Raw genomic sequence first — 20,378 nt, forward strand, 5'->3', positions numbered from 1 at the left:
CTTTGTAGAAATATCTAAATTATACTGTATGTGATAGTTCTAAACTATTTTTGGGTCATAATTACTCCAGCACAAAAACAATTTGCAAAATGGAGGTAGGTGGGTGAAGGATCATTGTCCATTACAAATTCTCACTTCCAGATTGAGTCCAGTTTTTATTCCCACCCAGAAATACGTCTTCAGTCGTCTCTCCCTTTGACTACCACAACTACCTTTTCCATGGCCTCCTCAAGTTCCAGGTTGCAAAACATATGGAGGATGCTGCTGCCCAATTCTCAAATGTCCAATAAATGCAAAATTAAGCCCATCTTTATAGAATTTCATTGCCCCATTATGTATTTCAGGATCCAATTGAAAATTGCCCTCCTGGACTTGATAACTTTTAAAAGGCTTCTTTCAAATTACCTCACTGACATGCACTCTCCACTCCTCTTCTCATTCCTTCTGCTCACCTAGGCCTGACTTTCTTTCTGCACCTAAACTCACCCCTGTTCGGAAGGCGGTCCTGTCACATGAAATAGCTTTTCTATCTCTCACCAATTCCCCATCTTACTTCACATCCAGCCAAATCTCTCTTCTCCCTTCCCTCTAACTCTTAAAATCTCCCTGCTATCATTTATTACTTAACTTAGCAACTGTGTTACCTAACTATACGAAAGTTTTTGAGATATCACCTGTAGGAAAGATACTATAGACATGAAAAGTATATATTGTATTATTTTATGATAATGCTCCATAAGATGAAATAAATGACTAAGTATATTTTAGTATCTTAATATTAAGACACTGATATTCCTGCCTGGAAAGTATCAATGGATCTATGGAAATCTCTGAACACAACTTTGCCAAGGGATCTCAATCCAAACTTCTCTAAAACTTACTACTTCCTTAACTTACATCACAATTCCTTAAAAATCACTTGCAACAACAAACAATGGCTTGAGATAAGGATACATGTCAGCCTTAACTTCAAACTTCCTGTTTTTTATTTGTTTGTTCTTCAAACTTAAATCATATAATGATTCTTTAAAATATCCTGACTAAATTCCCAGCTTATTGAATGGTTAGCCTCTGTCCTTTGACCAGGAGGCTTTCAAATAGTACTGCAAATTACATAATAAAGAGAAGTTTAAAATGTAAGGCTAGAGAGAGCCATCTACAGTATAGAATGTGAAAGGAGGGTCTGTGAAACTTTATTGGATGGAAAAGTGCCATATAAATTTTAAAATATTTTGGGAGTCTTCTGAGATGTAAAAGACAAAGCTCTTACCGTTTCCTTTGGAATTTGTGACTGGCTTTGTTCTGCACTCTAAAGGAAGTAAAAAAAAGAAAATAAATAAGAACATGGCTACGTAACACATTCACTGTCTATTAGCAGAGGGAGAGAGTCTCAATTCTGGCATGTAGCGGAGATGGGGGAGTGTAGGGAACTGGTTGTACTCCGGGATCCACAGCCACCCAACTCTGGCACACAGTAAGAGTTGCACAGGCACAGCTTTAACAAATCTTATACCAGACCTTGGAACATAGCCACATTCACATCCCCTATCAAGCCCCGTGCCCCCCATTTCTGCCAGGAGTGATGAGGGTGTGGTTGGCACAGGACAAAGCCCAGCTGTCCACACTACCTGAATGCCAAAGGAGATTTCTCCTACTCAGGGGGGGTTCTCCGCTTGCTGAATTAAGGCCACTTTACATGGTACAAAACTGGACAATCTTGTGCAAACATTTTAAAGAAATATCTGCTGTCAAAATACCCCATGCCTCTTTCAGCGGAGGCATGGCTTTGAGTTTGGCAACAGAATGGCCACACCCTGTGGTTGGGAGAGGGAGTGCTCATGCTCAGCCACTCCGGACCCCTTCCGCCGCCACCCACGTCTCCTAAAGCCTGAGTGTGCACGTGCGTACGGGCCTAGGGGGAAAAACATTCTTCCCATAGGCCAGTTTGGAGGTGTGTTTGGGGAACCGACTGGCTCGGGCCCAGGTCCACCCAGGCACCCAGTGGTCATCTTGCCACTACTGCTGCCCAGCCCTCCCTCTCTCTAGCTGAGGTATTGCCGAGCAGTGTTTCCAGGATGCCGTGGGTCTAGCCAAATGCCTTATTTGGAGGATTTTTTCTCTTTAGTCCAAAATGGCAAGATGGCTAGGGGGAGTTTATTTGGGGTTTTCTGGCTTCCTTGCAGCATCCTGGATATTCAGTTTTTTGGCCAAAAGGACTGGGAATAAGAACAGAAATTTAATGTTAGGAAGTTATATGTGAACATCTAGTGAGCCACAACTTGCAGCCAGTGTCCAAATGAGGATAAAAGACTGAAAAGGTCAGCTCTCAGAGATAAGTAAGGGATTCAGATATGGCAGGTGGAACTACCTCCTCACAGGGCAAAGGAGAGACCTTAAATCTGTATCTAACTGCCTCCACCTTGGCTGAATCCAGGGACTGATCCTGGGGCCTCTAGAGCTTGCACTAAAGAGCTACATTCTCAGAACTGTATCATAATTTCCATCCTCTGTGGACTGGGTACCTCTTAGAGGCATCCTCATTCTCCTCACGGGGAAGGACAAGAGGATTCAGAGGAAGTCTGTGTCCTATTGGTTAAGCTGAAGAGGACTAACCCAGATTAACTGGCTATATGGCATGACACCATTTAACAACACAGTGGACCCAAGAAAATGCCTGGCATTTTGGGGAAGGGCCTGATAGTCCCACCACCACCGTCAGTTAAAATTAATTAAGTTGCAGCCTGCCTCTTGGAATTCCTTCCCTGCGTTTGTGTTTTATTTGCCTGAGCATTCTGATCAATGTAAGTGCAAGTTTCAATGCTGCTGGTGCTGAATTATTATTCTCCCTCATGTGCACATATGACAACACAAACTGTACAGATTTTACAGTAAACCAAGACAGCCTTTGCTTAAACATTCCCTTAATTACCTATATATAAATAATACTGTGCACTTTCATAGTGCCTCCCAGCCAACAATCTCAACATGCTCTAAAGACATTAAGCTTCACAACTCTCCTGTGATGTAGGTAAGTTTTGTTCTAAGGCAAAGTTAGGCTAAGTGACTTGTCAAAAGTCATACAGAAAGCAGAACTCACAACTCCTGACTCCCCGAATCAAATCTAAAGAACTCTTTATTGGCATGACAAGCCATACAAGTGTAGCCAAAGTGTAAATGGCTGTAATATTGAGCTCCTGTCAACAGACAACTCCCAGTCCAGTGCTTTATGCACAAGATCATATCAAGTAAATGTTCATGGAGTATTTACAGTCATGAAAACTCTGTTTATATATTGCTCATTAAATGTACTTACAATATTATTTGTAAGAAATAATAAAGCAACGTGGAAAAGATGGAGGGAAAGCAGGACCGGCTCCAGGGTTTTTGCCATCCCAAGCGGCAGGGGGGTGGGGGGAAAGCCACGATCACAATTGCGATCGGCGGCACTCCGACGGCAGCTCCACTGCGCCACTTTCTTCTTTGGCGGTAATTCGGTGGCAGGTACTTCCCTCCGAGAGGGACCCGCCTCCCAATTGCCGCCGAACAGCCCGACGTGCCGCCCTTTCCCCTTGGCCGCCCCAAGCACCTGCTTGCTGGGCTGGTGCCTGGAGCCGGCCCTGAGGGAAAGTGGGAAGGACACAAAGGACAAAGTATTGCAATTGTTAAAAATTACATTTATCATTAAAAGCAAACAGACAGTTTTAGAATTTTTTTTCCATATAAAACTTCTATATGTGAAATTTTGATAAAAGTCAATAAGATGAATTGTTTTCAAACAAATTGTCTTTATTATTTTTTCCTAGCAGATGGAAGAGCACCGCTTCAGAACAAGTTTCAGTTCAGCAGCTCCCTCACCAGTTCTCTACTCGTGCTCTCCATTATGCCCTATGACAGCTGCCAGCCGAGCAGAGCTAGAACTTGCTCATGTCAAGGTGTGAATGAACAAATCTTTATGCAATCAGGGTTCATCATACATTCTGGGTTAGAATCTCAGCTAGTGTATTTTGCTGAAGCGCCATTGGAGTTAGAGCAATTTACACCAGCTTATGATCTGGACCTCTGATTATGTAGGCAAGTAAAGACTTCTCCACCTACCACCTGCCATGACTATGCTGCTATACTGACTTCTGTCAAAATAGCACCAGAGAGTGGCATCAGCACAGCAGCAGCAGGAAGGCTGCTGAGGCTCAATTCATTTAAAGGAGCTGATTCACTTTGTGATGTCAAAAGATACGCAATAAAACTAAAATTAAAACGAGGAAATATTAAGGTTAACATGTACTTCTAGGCTATTCTATATACAAGGAAGTTAAATCTTTACAGGATTTTATATGCATTACTATTCATTATGTTATTATAACATTAAGGTTAATATAGAAATAATATATACAAAATTAAGGTATATTCTTTTTTCTAAGAGTTTATTTACAACACACACAAAAGTATTTTCATTCACCTTTACTGTAAATTACCAATATTGTGAAAATTACATCACAGAAGCTTGTAAACTGATTGCTTTCACCATTCCAGCCATTCAGAGGCATGTGATACGATTTCCTTTCCATACCATTCATTTGATTCAGTCTTTAAAGGAAAGCTTTCATAAACCATGACATATCAGTACTTGAAGTCACATTCCAAAAGAATTAGGCTAACAAATTTAGCTCATTTGCAGCCTTCTCAGCCACTACAGTTTTTTAGGGTTAAATGTTGTTTTGAAAGATAAAAGACAGAGCAAGGACTGATATTAAATGCTTTAAAATGCTAAATAAAAATTCATTATTTCTGCATTCAAGATATTAAAAATCCTGTAGAAATGAAACAATTTGTTTATCACACCAAAAAACACAGCAGTTGATCTTATTCTGTCTATGAAAATGCATCCAAACAATTTATTTTATAGCTATATATTTATAACCACAGCACTTTAATTGAATATAGAACATAACATGGTTTATATTCATAGTCTACCTTTTTATAATAAAAGTTATCATGGATAATAATCAGGGAAATATGTGTATACACTTTGCAAGTCGAACAGGTGTTGTAATAAACAATGATTGTTTCATTTCACTCAAATTATTCACAATACATTCTGTGAATTACCCTGCTAAATTAATAACAGTGGGGGTGCATACCACATAGGGGATGCTTTATATTAAAATAATAACCTTTTTTTCCTTTCAGAGTAACAGCCGTGTTAGTCTGTATCCGCAAAAAGAAGAACAGGAGTACTTGTGGCACCTTAGAGACTAACAAATTTATAGAGCATAAGCTTTCGTGGACTACAGCCCACTTCTTCGGATGCATCCGAAGAAGTGGGCTGTAGTCCACGAAAGCTTATGCTCTATAAATTTGTTAGTCTCTAAGGTGCCACAAGTACTCCTGTTATTCTTTTTTTCCTTGAAAATTCCTCTTTTGGTACCATAGCATTCATATATCCCATTCTGGCCTACTTTTAAGTGCTCAGAAAATTTTTTGATCAAGTGGTAGGACAAATAGCAAGTTTTCAAACACAGATTCATGAGTGTGAAAGGTATGAAATAATCCACTCGTCTCCTGTTGCAGTGGGGGAGGTCTAGCTTGGATATTAGGAAACACTATTTCACTAGGAGGGTGGTGAAGCCCTGGAATGGGTTACCTAGGGATGGAATCTCTATCCTTAGAGGTTTTTAAGGCCCGGCTTGACAAAGCCTTGGCTGGGATGATTTAGTTGGTGTTGGTCCTGCTTTGAGCAGGGGTTTGGACTAGATGACCTCCTGAGGTCTCTTCCAAACCTAATATTCTATGTATTCAAGTAAAGTCCATGCAATAGTTTTGTTTATAATAAGCATTTCCTGTCTCCCAAAACACCATCATAATCTGATTTTAAAACTCCCATTCACATATTCTAGTGAATATACAATTTCAAGACCAGAGCTAAAAAAAAAAAAAAAAGTTCATATAAAGTTAACATGATCAGAGAATAACAAAAACTGATTTTCTTGTCTTCGTTTCTGGGCACACACATTTACCAGCAGGTATCAGGACCAGACCATTTGCTTAAATTAATCTAAAATCTCCTAGATGCTCTCTGTTTTACGCACCAGTTCCCTTGGATGGAATGTTTCTTCCTGACGGAAAATCAAAAGGCTCACAGTCCCTCCCATCTTAGTGCTTCTCAGCAGGGAGACAGCTTCCTCTTGGGTTTTGCCGGTTAAATCAACTCCATTTACCTGTGACAAATAAAACATATAAAACTGCTAAGAGTCCAGCATTAGAAAATATTACTGTACCCATCACACAGCACTATTCAATTGGAGGCCAAACTCTGTTACAAATCTAGAAGGAACTAACATAATGACTCTGCATCAGCTCCTATTCAAGTCAATGGGAGTTTTTATAATGGTATCAGTAGGAGCAAGGAATCAATAGGAAAATTCGTTGTTCTGGTCTTACATTTCTAATGATGATTTCTAGCAATCAAGAGAAAGAGATGACAGCTCTGGAGACCTCAGGCGTCCTTATGCTCAAGAACAGAGCATGCGTGGCAGAAGTGCAACTGTCCCCTGTGATGGTTCTCGGGGTGCCCAGGATTGTGAGTCACCCTGTTACCCCCAGCGAGAGGGAGACTTGCTTGTGCTTAATTGTGGGTCAGCTCCCTCATACCTGCAGCCTGTTATCCACCCAAATGAGCTCCTCTGGGCTCTGCCAGCCCTTATTTTGTCTTGCAGGTTAGCAATATGTGCACCCCAATCCCAGAGCCCCATCGAAGCGTTCCTCTGTAGTGTTCAACCCCTTACCCACAAAACACTCAGATATGCTGCCTCAACGGAATTCAATAGCTTGAATGATTCAGTTCAGGATCAGCTCCTTGTACAATAGCACAGCACTGAGATGCATATATAGTGAAACCAATCATAAGTTTATTATCAAAGATCAAGAGACCATGAGTAAGAATAATGGAAACAGAAGGGTTACATATAAAACGAAATCATAACACGATCCCTAGAGACTAAACTTAACAGGCTAACAGTTTCACCCCAAATATCCTTTGCAACATTTCAACCAAGGCTGGTTGTGATCCTGTTTTCATGGATGTAATCTCACTGCTCGATTACTTCCGGGATGCAGGATAAAGGGGTGTCCCTTCCTTCCTTGCCTTCCCCTTATATTCCCAATGTTGCCAACTCTCATGATTTTGTCTTGAGTCTCATGATAATTGTTTCCGTAAAGGCTCAAGTCCTGGAGTCAAGTGGATATGTGATCATTTCAGCCTTCATTCTCAAAAATAAAATGTTTCTAGCCCTCATAGCTGTGGAGAAAGCTTCAAAATGTGACTCCAGTGCACCTTCAAGTCTCAAAAAGCAGAAGGCAAATAAAAAGAATACCAAATCTATTATTTTTACATAATCTCATGATTTTTAGTGAGCCTGACTCATGCTTTTTGAACATTTGGGATTGGCAACACTGTTTTATTGTTCACAGTCAGGACAACTCCCCTTCCCACCCCCATAATTAATTTTCCAACCTGCTGCCTTCCTGCTGCCTTCCCATCCTCCCGCTGACTTTGCATGTAAATGACTCCCTATTGTGTTAACTTACAATGCTTAATTTACATGTAGACCAACAGAGACAGGTGAATAAACATCCTTTGCTGGGCAGAAACCTGTTTGTCCACTCTGCCTTAATTTGGATTTCAGAAACATATTTTTAGCACAGATAGATAACTTCATACATACAGCATTGGTGCATACATTTCACAATGATATGAATGACCAGTGTGACCATGGCTTTCATTTATGACCTCAGAGGATATTCTTTGGTAAACCAGAATGCACATTCCAGGATCAGGATATTCTTGTAACCCCCCTGCCAGCTGTCACTAAGGGCTTTATGGTCACACCCAGGGAGATTTTCAAAGGCACATGAGGGAGTTAGTAGTTTTACTCCCATCAACTTTAAATTGGAGTTGAACCTACCTGTCCCTTGTACCTTTGAAACCCTTTTCTCTCTCTTTTTTTTTTTTTATTAAACTTACTGCATAGCCAATAGAAACCCAAGTAAAATGTTGGCATGTTCACCTGTGTTTTTCACCCAAATTATGAAGAATGTTACGATTATTATTTAAAGAACACTGCATTTTAAAAAATTGCTTCAAAGATGTGTTGCAAACGTAAATTTGTGAGACATTTTGTGTAAACAGATAAATATTTGATTGTGACACCTACTACACATCAAAACAATCTTTTACTGGACAATGTATTGATGAAACATCACACGGAAAGCTGGAGACCCAAAGTTTTTCTTGTAATTAGCATTCCTCCACAGACATGTAAGAGGCCGCACAGTAGATAAGTATGAAACGTGTTTTGAGGTTTTGAGAATAGACTCTGTCCCTTTAAAACAGAGAGAAGAAACCACAGATAAACATGCTATAGATGGAATGCAAAACCCTGTTGCTTTGGCATGCTGACAGCCTTTGCTTCTTGCCTCTTCCCTTGATACTTTGCTCAACATCTGAGCAAGCTACCAAGTGAAATCGACAAGAGATATTGTTGGCTTCACTTTGCGCTTCTGCTCACAAAAAAGATTAGAAAAGTGAAATTTGTAAAATCTGGTCAGTTTCACTTTCTTAGGCTTTTCCATAGGTTGGTGGAGCAGCAAACTAAAACCAATAAGAGGCCTTATGTTTACTTGAATTTGTATGTAGCTGTTGTGTTGGTAGAAGGTGGTGAGTTACAGACTGAGAAAAGACCAAAGCAACAAGAGGGTGAAATCATGATTTGGGGGGGGGGGGGGGGGAGCTCTGGGAAGGATGAAAGAAATGGGTAGGGAGGGAAAACATAGAAATGAAGGGAAGGTAGGAATGCTGTGAATCAGAAAAATGTCTTTGGTTCACCAGTGTCTTGAAAAAATATATTATGCATATATGGCACTGTAACGAGGCTCCCTTCTTCACCCTGGGACCATCACAAACAGGTGGGATACTTTCCATGTTTATAAGCACCAGTGTGTTAGTCATTAGGTCCCCTCCATTATCAGTACAGCCTTGTGCAACAAAATACAAGTGGATATACACATCCCCCTTAACCCACACTCCAGGGACAGAGAGGGAAAGATCTGCTCATCCTGACATCCTGCATCCCCCCTAGCCCAGTGGTCCCCAAACTGTGGGGCATGCACCCCTAAGGGGGGTGTGGAGGAACATTCAGGGGGGCACAGCAGGGCCTGGGCCAGCCCCCATGGGAAGCGGGGAGAAAGCGCCACCCAGCCCCGCTCTGCCCCAACTCTGCTTCAGTCCAGGCTTTCAGACCCATCCCCAGCTGCGGCTCCACTCCCAGCCCCAGCCTCGGCTCCCGCCCCAACCACGCCCCCTCTCCTGACCTAGGCTTTGAACCATGGCTGTGGCAGTGAGAGGATGGATGGGGTAAGTGGGGCGCGAGGTAAAAAGTTTGGGCACCATTACCCCAGCCCCTGCCAGCCTCCTCCCCTTGCACTTCCTTCCTCTTCTTTAACTGTTCCCATCTGATGGGCTGATTGTTCTCACTGGCTTGTCAGCCTCCTGACTAATTAAGCCATTGCACACCCATCTCTCAATTAAATCCACTCTAAGGGGGAATAGCTAGTGCCTTAGTGACCAGAATACAGGGTCAGCGCTAGACTCCTGGCACCTTGTCACATGCACTCAGCTGGAAAGACAATAAATGGTAAATGTAGCGATATCAAGTGTAGAAATGACAAAAGAAATCTTAGCGGACAGAAGTGAAAGAGAATAAATAACTCATTTTGGAAGTGACAATTCATCTAAATAAAAGATATTAGGCCAAAATCCATCCCCCAATGTAAGTAATAGAGTTAATGAAATGAAGTTACATCAGGGACAAATTTGGACCTATATTTAAAAGAAAACGTTTGCTCAAGCTGACTGTTTGACACCAGAACATTTTATTTAAGCTCAATATTGTAAGTGACAGAAAGTGAATTTCCAGCTTGAAGCAATATGATGCTATAACAATCTCATCTGCAGGAGCAGAGGGGATAGAGAGAAGGGAATTTTGCAGGTAAACCTGAAAGGGTAACAGGTATTTGTTTTTAAATGACTTTTCTATCAAACAAGTATATGCTTTGATTTGCTCTCTCTATTTACTCTGTTCTTCCTTATCTCCAATATCTGTGATGCTCTATATTGCTATTTTTTTCTTAAAATCTTCTCTCTGGCCCTCCCTGTTCCCTCAATTGTGTTTTTTCCTGTAATTTATTTGCATTTAAGGAACCATAAAAGAACATCTATGCCAGGCTTTAGAAGGCAGTGTCATCAATTACAAATGCAATCCTTACACCCTCAAGGCCATATAAAACAAAAACAAAAAAGCAACAAACAGACCATGAGTCTGCAAGAGCAAAAGCACTCAGCTTCTCAACACTGAACAAGATATTCAGCCTCAAAGCCTCTCAACCTTCCCAAAATGCCCATTAAAATAAAAAAGAGCATTTCTCATTGTTTTCCCTTCGTTTGTTTTGTTTCAACACCTTTTCAGTGTTGTAATACCTTCTCCAGCATACAAAGACTAGCTGCACCTTTTAGTTGGAAAGAAAAGGGCAGATCTTATGATTCCAAAGCAGCAGGAGACACATGCCCTTTGGCCTTGGCTACACTTGCAGCTGTACAGCACTGTAAGTTAAACCTGTCTTCGTACAGCTGAGTAGGGAAAAGCGCTGCAGTCTGTCCACACTGACAGCTGCCAGTGCAGTGGTGTGGCCACACTTGCAACATTTGCAGCTGTGTTGGGAGCGGTGCATTATGGGCAGCTGTCCCAGCATTCATGTGGCTGCAACGTGCTTTTCAAAACGGGGGGAGGGGAGGGATGGATTGTGACAGAGCATGGGGGGAGAGAGAGAGCTTTTTGGAGCATGTCAGCTCTCTGTTTTGCAACTTCCAAACTCCCGGCCCCCTGCTCATTCATTTACTCACTCAAAGCAAGCTGCAAACTGTTTATTTTCTCTGTGGTAAGAGCTTTGAAATCGACACTTCCGCATTCCTGCAGCCGGTCACAACAATGGAGAGGATTGGCCACTTGACAAGGTGATTAGTACAGCCCTGCAAGTGTTTACTCACACCCATGAGTTGTAGCCACTCTGCTGCAGCTGTTATTCCTCTCGGAGATGTGGAGTACCAGGGAGATACAGCGCTGTAAGTGCCCTGCCAGTGTGGACGGGGAGTGAGTTACAGCGCTGGGGGAGGCTTTACAGCGCTGTAACTTGCAAGTGTAGCCAAGGCCTTTGTTTCATCTACATCCTTAAAGGGACACTTATTTTGAACCGAAACTTGTGCCTTACAAAAATCGAGCTTTTATAAAACCCTAATGATCAAAATATTCCTGATTTTATTCTCCTTCCAATAATTCTGTGAAAAAAATTCTTTGCCCAACACAGGAAAGTAGGCATTTCCCCCCAGCCCCTGAATCCATAGGGCATGCACCTAGCAGATCCAAGTGTGGGCACAGGCAGGGAATGGGAGGAGGCAAGGAGCCGCCACTGACCAAGCTAGCAATGTATCTGGAGAAAATGGGAAGCCAATTAGAGAACTGGAACTCTGAGTCTCAATTCCTCCCTGGTCTGCAGTTTACTCAGGGCAGATTGCACAATGACAATTTGCGCTTTATTAATTAACAACTACTGTACTTCCATTCCATGATTTAAGAAAAATTCTAATGGAAGTAGGGTTTCTTCCCTTGAACATATAAACAACCCTCTATGATGTTTGCAATCCAAAACTGTGGCATTTTGCTGGTACAGCATGAAAGGTGAAAAGTGCACTAGGTTTTAAAAGTCAAGTCATTTTTAATTATGGAAAGTGATAGAACTGGTGTAAATATATAACAGGCTGTTACAAGAGGGAGAAAAATTGTTCTTCTTAACCTCTGTGGATAGGACAAGAAGCAATGGGCTTAAATTGCAGCAAGGGCGGGTTAGGTTGGACATTAGGAAAAACTTCCTAACTCTCAGGATGGTTAAGCACTGGAATGAATTGCTTAGGGAGGTTGTGGAATCTCCATTATTGAAGATTTTTAAGATCAGGTTAGACAAACACCTGTCAAGGATGGTCTAGATAATACTTAGTCCTGCCATGAGTGCAGGAGACTAGACTAGATGACTTCTCAAGTCCCATCCAGTCCTACGATTCTATGATTCTATTTAAAGAAATCTGTTTTGTAACATCATTACTCTTAACCTGGCTGGAGACCCTCCTTTTAAATATGTGCCTTGTTGCAAATATACAGCCCTTAATTTGTTACACCAAGAAGGCAAAGAGCAGGATAGTCATTTCCTGGGATAATATATTTTAAATCATATTGGAAATGAACTAATCCAGTGACTCATGCCAAAATACAGAAAGCGCCTTTTGAACCAGACTAGAGGAATAGTATACAATATTTCATCACCTCAATAAGTCGGTCTCCAGCCTTTAGTCTCCCATCTTGAATAGCTGCACCTCTTGGAAGGATGTTTTTCACATAAATTGGAGCTGAGCCACCAATTGGTACATCTCTTGAAGTGATGCTAAATCCCAAGCCTTCTGTACCTGCATAAACAATATAAAGCATTATCATTTGTCTAAGAAGTGCATATTCATTTAATTATACTGCATATTAATTCTAATTCATTTGTCGCTAATATTTTCTGTTTGTGACAATTACATACAGAAGCCTTATAAAAATACTGCCTAACAATGTTTCGCCGAAAAACGTGAAAACATAATACCTGGAAATAACAACAATTTTGAATCTTAGGGTCCTGAGTCTTACAACACAAATGACTGTTGGACCCTTTCTCATGAAACCTCTGTACTGGGAATTTCCTGCTCATTGCCATATCTACAAACTTCCACTTTTGATTAAGATGAATGAGATGGAAGTAGGGCAAAGCAGATCTGGCATCCCTTAACTTCCTCTCCCTTGTCAGTCTAGATTTTGTCCTTGATTTAGTACAAAGAGTTCACCGATTTCATTGGTCAATAATCTACTCTCCTTCTATGATGACTCTTTTAGCAATGTCAGCTGTTTGATATTGTTGACCATGAGGTTTTGTCAACTCATCTATAGACTCTGGCAGTGATGGATGGAAACACAGTTCAGTGGTTCCATTCTTTCCACTTGGAGAGGCCTCAGAATGCATTATCAATTGCTCATCCACCCTGAATACTCGCTGATGTGGGCTACCGCAGGGTTCCATGCTACCTTACATTGTGTTCAACATTATATTACATATATAATGCCTCTAAGAAAGATAGTGAGACTCTCTAGCCTTCAGTGCTATTGAGATTGCACTCAAGTTTATGTCTCTTTTGCTAGACACAGATTATTACAGTTTCTCTGCCTGGCTACAGCTCAATTTAGAGAAGCTGGAAGTGATCCTGGGAGATATGAGGAAATAACAAGAACGTATTCTAGGTGAAGTTGTCCCTGTTACTAAGGAAGTATACCCACAATTAGTCAATGTGGTGTATAGCCCAGGGTTGCTTTTGCACCCGATCAACTCCTGGATTCACAAGTAGCCATGGTGGCTAGAAAGGCTTTTTTCCACTAGGCTATGAAAAATTTTTCTTTTTTTCCTTTTTGGTTTCAACTGTCCCACAGTTATCGGTGGGTTTGTGACCTCCACTTTAGATAATGCCATGGTGGAATGTTGAGGTTATCATTGAGGACCATTTAGAATTTTTCACCTAGTACAGAATGTACATAACCACTTATAGAGCACATAGCTGTTGGAGAAAGATGACATCTTCACCTTACATTTATAATGTCCACTATAGTTTGGTTCCCAGTCATCTTAGAGACAACCTCTACCCCAGTAACTCAGATCAGCTGGGGGCTCCTGTTAACAGTTCCTAGAGCTGAACTTTGAGGAAGATGAATGTAGTATTCTCTGTGAACTGTATGCAACCTGGAATTTGCTTAATGCAAAACCTGAGTTTGTAGACTTTTAGGATACAGTGTCATGCGCATCTCTTTACTCTATTTTTTTGAGTGAGTAAGATCATATTTACATATACCAAAGAGGTTGGAATCCAGTTTAGTTGACATTGATGCATATGTTGAGTTCCTTGTTTGTACATGAACCCAGAGACATACACAATTGTATATGTTCAGAGATTTAATATTAACACATTTTATAAATTGTAAAATAAAATATGTATGAATTAATTTAGGATAAAAAAAAGTGGATTTCATTTATTTTCTTACATAACATTCACAAGCATCATCTTCAGCAGAAAAGGTGAACATAGAATAGCTAAGTTTTCAGGAGCAGTGAGTGCTTTTGAGACCCATAGAGACTCCTAGAGACACCCTACTGAATACGTCTACTCAGTAATTAAACACCCCTGGCTGGCCTGGGTCAGCTTACTTAAACTCATGGAGCTGTAAAACTACGTGTAGATTTTCAGTCTCTGGCTGAAGCCTGTACTCTGGGACCCCATGAGGTGGGAGGTATCAGACCTGGGTGCCGGAGTCAGCTGACCAGGGCCAGCTGTAGGTCTTTTATTTCAGTCTAGAGGTGCCCACAGAGCCAGATCTTCAGGAAGTGGATGCACAGCACTTGCAGAAAATCAGGTCCTTCTAAAGTATTTCAAATGAGGTGCCTACTAATTAAAGCACATACAATTACCAGTCACAATTTTGTAAATCTGAGCCATAAAGCATTTTCTTAAGTAAATATCATGGCCTAAAAGGTTTAAAAGAATAAAACTCTTATAAACTGAAATTGAAATCTTACTTTATGACAGCCACCACTGAAAACATGCTATTAAAAAGCCATCTAAAAAAAACCCCAACCCTCTGCCAGCCAGAAATAGCAGTGTCTTTTCCAAGTCACCACCCCAAAAAATCCCATGTTGACCAGGCACTCCAATAATTTGGGGAAAGATTTTGGAATATTAAATCAAGATACTCTTTGTAGAAAGAGTTTAAGACAGGAGATGAAAAAAATTACAATTCTTTAAAGCTTAAGTTTCCTGCACAAAATGAAGAAAAATACTTTGATGTCCATCATCCATAAGTAAGGGTATGTGATTGATATTGTTCAGCAAGTTTGGGGCAGAGCAGTTATGTGCTAACCTAACATGAAATAAATTGGTCTTCTTAAGCTCTATAAGACTGGATATATTTATATGAACAGTATGAAAACATTCATCCTTTCAGGACACTACAGAATTTATCAATGTTATTACTTGGAAAGATGGGAAAAGATATAAATCCCGCAGCCACCATGTTTTGTTTAGGAGATCCTAATATTTTAATGATTTTGCAAAATTTTCATATAATTCTTCACTTCCTTCCAAGAGCGTGAAGATGACATGCAGAAGTCTATGGTTATGGATTGATTTCTCAATAATTTTTCTTTTTTTTTTTTTGCAGTATTTATCCTTTTCTTATTTTAAAGTATCTGGGTTGTTGGTTGTTCTGCTTTAAATACAGTTTTTTGGGCTATGTATTTATATTGTTTTCAAGATATTAAAGTTTCTAAATAATGTTAAGGCTATGAGTTCATGCCCAAGACAATGTCTCTTTATGGTTAATCTTAATTCCCTTTGCCTCATTATTATGTGATTGCAGATCCACAGTTCATACACCCTTGTGTTTGATTTTAAACCTTAGAGGGGAAAACAAATCGAACCTCACGATTTCATATTGCAAGTGTGCTTAGCATAACTATTGTTAAAGCCTTACAAAATTCTACATGTTCACTTGCATAAGGTTAATGTTTGTTTTTTTTAAACACTAAGTAAAATCTTAAGTCTACTCAACACTATAAAGAGTTGATTTGCAGGTTTTTATACCTGGGCAGACACATTTTCAGGACAAATTTGCCTAGGCTGCTTTATAAAGGCTTTATGTTCCCCCTATAGTCAAGATGATTATTGGTGTCTTGCTCTTTTCTTTTCTTTTTTTTTTTTTTTTTTTTTTAAAACAATTGTATTTTTAAGGCTATTACACATCTACAAATTCTGGTTAAATTTCATTTTAGATTTTTTGTTCCGTTTATCTTGTGATAAAAATAATTTTCTCCCAGATGCATCCTACCAGATGCCCATTTCTACAGATACCATAACATTCCAGTTGTACTTGTCTACTATGAAATCTCTGTACTCTCTGTTGAGTGTAAAAATGGCTGGACCTCTTCTTCAAGATGCTTTACTTTTGCATTTATAAGTGTGCAACCTAAAACTTGGGTTTTTAAATACAACTTCCTCTATAGTCGTAATTTTATATTAATTTATATTGGACTTTCTTAATGGCCTAAGAAACCCAGTTTAAAAAAAGAAAAAGAAAAAGAAAAAAAAACACAAATTTGGGATATATTTTCGTGTGAAGATGACATTTTTACCAACATGCTAGTGCACAAAGTAATATTGTTTCCAACAATACATTTTGAAGGGACAGCAAGAAATGTGGTGACATTTTGCCAGGCTGTTCTTGCTTTTGCTAAGTTATTTATATTTGCAACTGATAACATTTTGGTGAACATTTGCTCGGTCCAGTCTAGTCAGATTTTTTGTATTTTTCACCATCGTTGTGTATTGGGTATTTAAATGTGGTTTAATCAGAACCTGTGTGTTCCATATGTAGTTTGAGGGTTTGATGAACTTTGGACATTACTATAATACGTTCAACTTGGGGCAACAGGACATGTGGCTGGATGGATTTTATGCCTATTATTTTCTCTGTGCCCATATAATTGATTCAGTTATCCATGCTACATATGTCTCAGCCAACTTGGCAGTAGAAATGTGCATTACTTAGGTGACCCGGGAGAATCAATACCCCCCTGCTGCTGAAAGATACTGAACCTATTTAGTTCTTAGGGAGTAAAACTGATCATATTATTATTATTATTATTATTAATGAAGGAACTGTACAAACATATGGAAGGCTCCAGTGGTACCCCTGAAAGGTCCAACAAAAAGATACTTTCGAAATTTTAAAGGAGAAAAGAAACTGGACACACATAGTCAGAACACAGAGTGAGAGTGGCAAGGAAGCTGAAGGAGAAGATGAGATTTCACCCCCACCCCCATGCAAAAAAGGCTTTAGTGACTTGACAGCTCCTTATAATCAGCAGCACAAGACTATTTGATTCTCACATCCAGTCACCCTCAACTTAATTTTTAAGGGGTTGCACCAAGGACAGCATGGACTGAACCTTAGAATCGTTACCTGATTATCTTCCATTTGAGTTAAGCTTTGTAAGCTTCAAGTGAATCTTTTATAGGATTCCAAAGACAAAGCCAGGAAATGGCTAAGTTACTGAATGAGGGCAGAATCCATGTCTCCTTCTACAGCTGCTGTCTCCAAATATGATCAAATTACACTTAATGATACTGAAATTAATGAGGCATTTAGAAATTACCCTACTGATTTGTGTAATTCAAATTCTCAAGCTTCTCTTGATAACATCAGCAGCTTTCTTGACAAGTTGGAGATTCCTTTCTATCTCATGTGCAATGCTGAATAAGCGTTCTAGAGTCAGGTTATCTAGGAGGGGATTACAAGCAAAAAGCTCAATGGTAAACTCAAAAAGGGCAATTAATTGGGCAAGTACTCTAGTCAAGGATAATTGCTCAGAGCAGCATTCTTAACTGAAACAGGGAACTGCAGCTTCAAAGTTTTGGTTGTTTTGGGGTTTGTTTTTTGGGAGGTGGGGAGCTGGTAAAATTAAAAGGGGAAAAACAATCCATCGTTACATTATACTGTATACTTGAGTATATACTGTAATGAAAATCCCTTCCTGAATACAGATCAGTCTTACTATGACCTGGGAAGTTGATACAGGAATGGCAGGAACCTGCTTGGGTGCCACAAAGTTTCTGTTGCCTCCCTAGGAACAGCTCCTTGGTGGTAAGCAGTATCCTTAGTCTTATGTGCCAGTCTCTTTAAGGTTCTCTGGCATGAAAAAAGTGTGGTCTCCTCACCCACCACTAGTTGATGGCCTATGTCAGGTACTGGTGTGCCATTGTGCAGAAAAGTATTGCCCGGACAAAAGATATTAAGGAGGCCTTGTCCTTCTCAATAAGCATCTGCCCTTCCCCACTTCCTGCTGCACTTACAGTCACAGTCCAGAAGTCTCAGAGGAAACAGAAGGAGCTAGGATTTAAATGAGTGCATTTGAGCCCTCCTGCATAATCCGTAAGAGGGCAAGAAGCATCTACTTTTACCACTGTATCGTACGTGATCCATAATGAGCCCACAGTATGTGGAGCCGGTAAAAAGGCCAATTGGTGGTTGGCAAACCCAGCTTCCTCTGAATCGGAGCAAGCTTATACAGCCACCAAGCTACAATGCCTCATGCTCTCCCCCACACTTCAGACCAAGACAAGCACAGCATTCTCCCCAGCAGTGTCAATCTCTGCAGTTTAGACATTTTATTGCATGCCTAAGAGCCAGCCAGTTACAGGAGCAGGTGGAGTACTCCTCACGCTCAAGCTGCCAGGTGAGTTCACGGACAGCATTGATCCCTTTGGGAACACAGAACCAAAATCCAGAGTCTCCTCTGATGGTGCCACACAAGGGCTAAAAATAATAGTCAGTTAATGGCCAAATGCAGTATGCAAATAGAAGCTAGTCAGGTCAGGAAGCAGCTTTCCAGCAAGGGCCTGAAGGTCCTTTTCTTGACTTAAAAAACCCCACCACCTATGTGTTACTGCTAGGCAGGAACTTTGCACACTTTTAATCCATTAACTATTATCTTCCACTGTATGTTCATGGGTTTAACTGGAGCCCATCCAAGCTCCCATCTTCCTTTTGGCCGTAAGTGCTTCAGAACAATAAAAAATGATATATTTGTTGCAATGAACGTTCTTTTCAGCTTTATATCTGATTTATTTGATTCCAGTTTTGCCTGTTGGAAGCTAAAGAGGGTACTATTGATTGCTAAACTCCTTGGACTCTTTTTTGGTATTTAAATACAAGTTAGCCATTTGTTAAGGATAGGGGTTGGGTTGAGCTGAAACTCAATGGCATGATGAATTGGCACTTTCTCTGGTCTCCATATCGGTATCTGCAGATTAAAGCTTTCATTAAAAATGCACCTCTACCCCGATATAACGTGACTCTATATAACACGTATTTGGATATAACGTGGTAAACCAGCGTTCGGGGGGAGGGGAGAGGGGAGCTGCGCGCTCTGGTGGATCAAAGCAAGTTCAATTTAACGCGGTTTCACCTATAACGCGGTAAGATTTTTTGGCTCCCAAGGACAGAGTTATATCGGGGTAGAGGTGTATATACTTGTGTATATAGCCCTTCAGATTGTGCAAACTCTCCAAATAAAACCCAACGGAGTGCTTCCTTCTAGAGTCTGTAGACAAAGGAATAATGGTTTCACACATTTGAACATTCATTCTAATCTCAATAGATTATTCATCCTGAAGTCTAATTAAGAACATTTTGAAAGTCCACATTAACTGTATCACTGCCAATAATGGTTACAGCAGTATCTTGTTCTATTGTAGGACTGCAGGTAGAGCTAGAATAGGGCTGTTTTTCCCACGGGTTAAGAAAATGCAGGTTAGTTCGTCAGGCTCTTCACTATGGAACAATTCTCAGAAATTTTTTTTAAAAATAGAAGCCTCACTTTTCCCCTTTCCAAAACCAGGTAATCTACTGATAACTCGATGGTGATGTTTCAATATATATTAGTGTTTTATATATGAAATACCAGGAGCAGTTTCATCATTACCCAAATACGGACAGCCCATGCCATACATAGAGGAGAATAGGGGGTAGTGGGCTGTACACGTTTATTAGATCTGACTTGAAGGACCCAGTAGTGGGACAGTCCGGTTTATTAGATCTGACTTGATGGACCCAGAACATAATCTGCCACTCCCTAAATATTAAGGCTCATGGGTCAACGAGGCAAATAGCTGGGTAAAATCCATCGGCAGCACAGAGATGAAGGTAGCTCAAAGGTGAATTTTAAACAGAAGCATTTTCATTTAATGGCAGTGTTGCAAGTTCTTAAAATACATAAAACGTGGGGATATTTAAAAAAAAATCCATGCAGAAGTGCCACATGTTGTACGGCAACAATTATAGCAGGCAAGGTAGAGAAATGGGCTCTTTCAGGTCCATGTTATCTCTCCTCTTTGGAACCATTTTCTGGATAGACAGGTTAATTATTTCATCAACTATGCACTCTATATGGCCAAGTGCGCTTCGTGAGAGTATACACCACACGTGCAGAACCAGGCAGAGAGAATACATGTTGTGATGCCACAAAAGAGGGCTACATTAAGATGATTAAAACCATTTTAGATGTTCTCTGAGAAGTATTTTTTGGAGTCCATATTTTCAGGACTACACATGCACAATGAGAATAATGGCATGTGCAAATGA

At 40.3% G+C, this 20,378-nt stretch overlaps 1 protein-coding gene across 12 annotated transcripts in view; it reads right to left on the bottom strand.

The window, feature by feature from the left end:
* The window catches only part of PARD3 (par-3 family cell polarity regulator), a 664,911-nt gene that overhangs the window by 230,829 nt on the left and 413,704 nt on the right, over positions 1 to 20,378 (bottom strand). For 6 of the 12 annotated variants that reach the window (XM_054020946.1, XM_054020944.1, XM_054020942.1 and 3 more), the window contains 3 exons: positions 12,426 to 12,565; positions 6,087 to 6,215; positions 1,271 to 1,309 (listed from right to left, as the gene is read on the bottom strand). In XM_054020946.1, the coding sequence (XP_053876921.1) occupies positions 1,271 to 1,309; positions 6,087 to 6,215; positions 12,426 to 12,565 (308 nt within the window). The remainder of the gene's footprint in view (positions 1 to 1,270; positions 1,310 to 6,086; positions 6,216 to 12,425; positions 12,566 to 20,378) is intronic. The other 6 variants (XM_054020950.1, XM_054020949.1, XM_054020947.1 and 3 more) reach the window with 1 other exon arrangement.

Source organism: Malaclemys terrapin, chromosome 2, assembly GCF_027887155.1.
Source record: "Malaclemys terrapin pileata isolate rMalTer1 chromosome 2, rMalTer1.hap1, whole genome shotgun sequence".
Lineage (NCBI taxonomy): Eukaryota > Metazoa > Chordata > Testudines > Emydidae > Malaclemys > Malaclemys terrapin.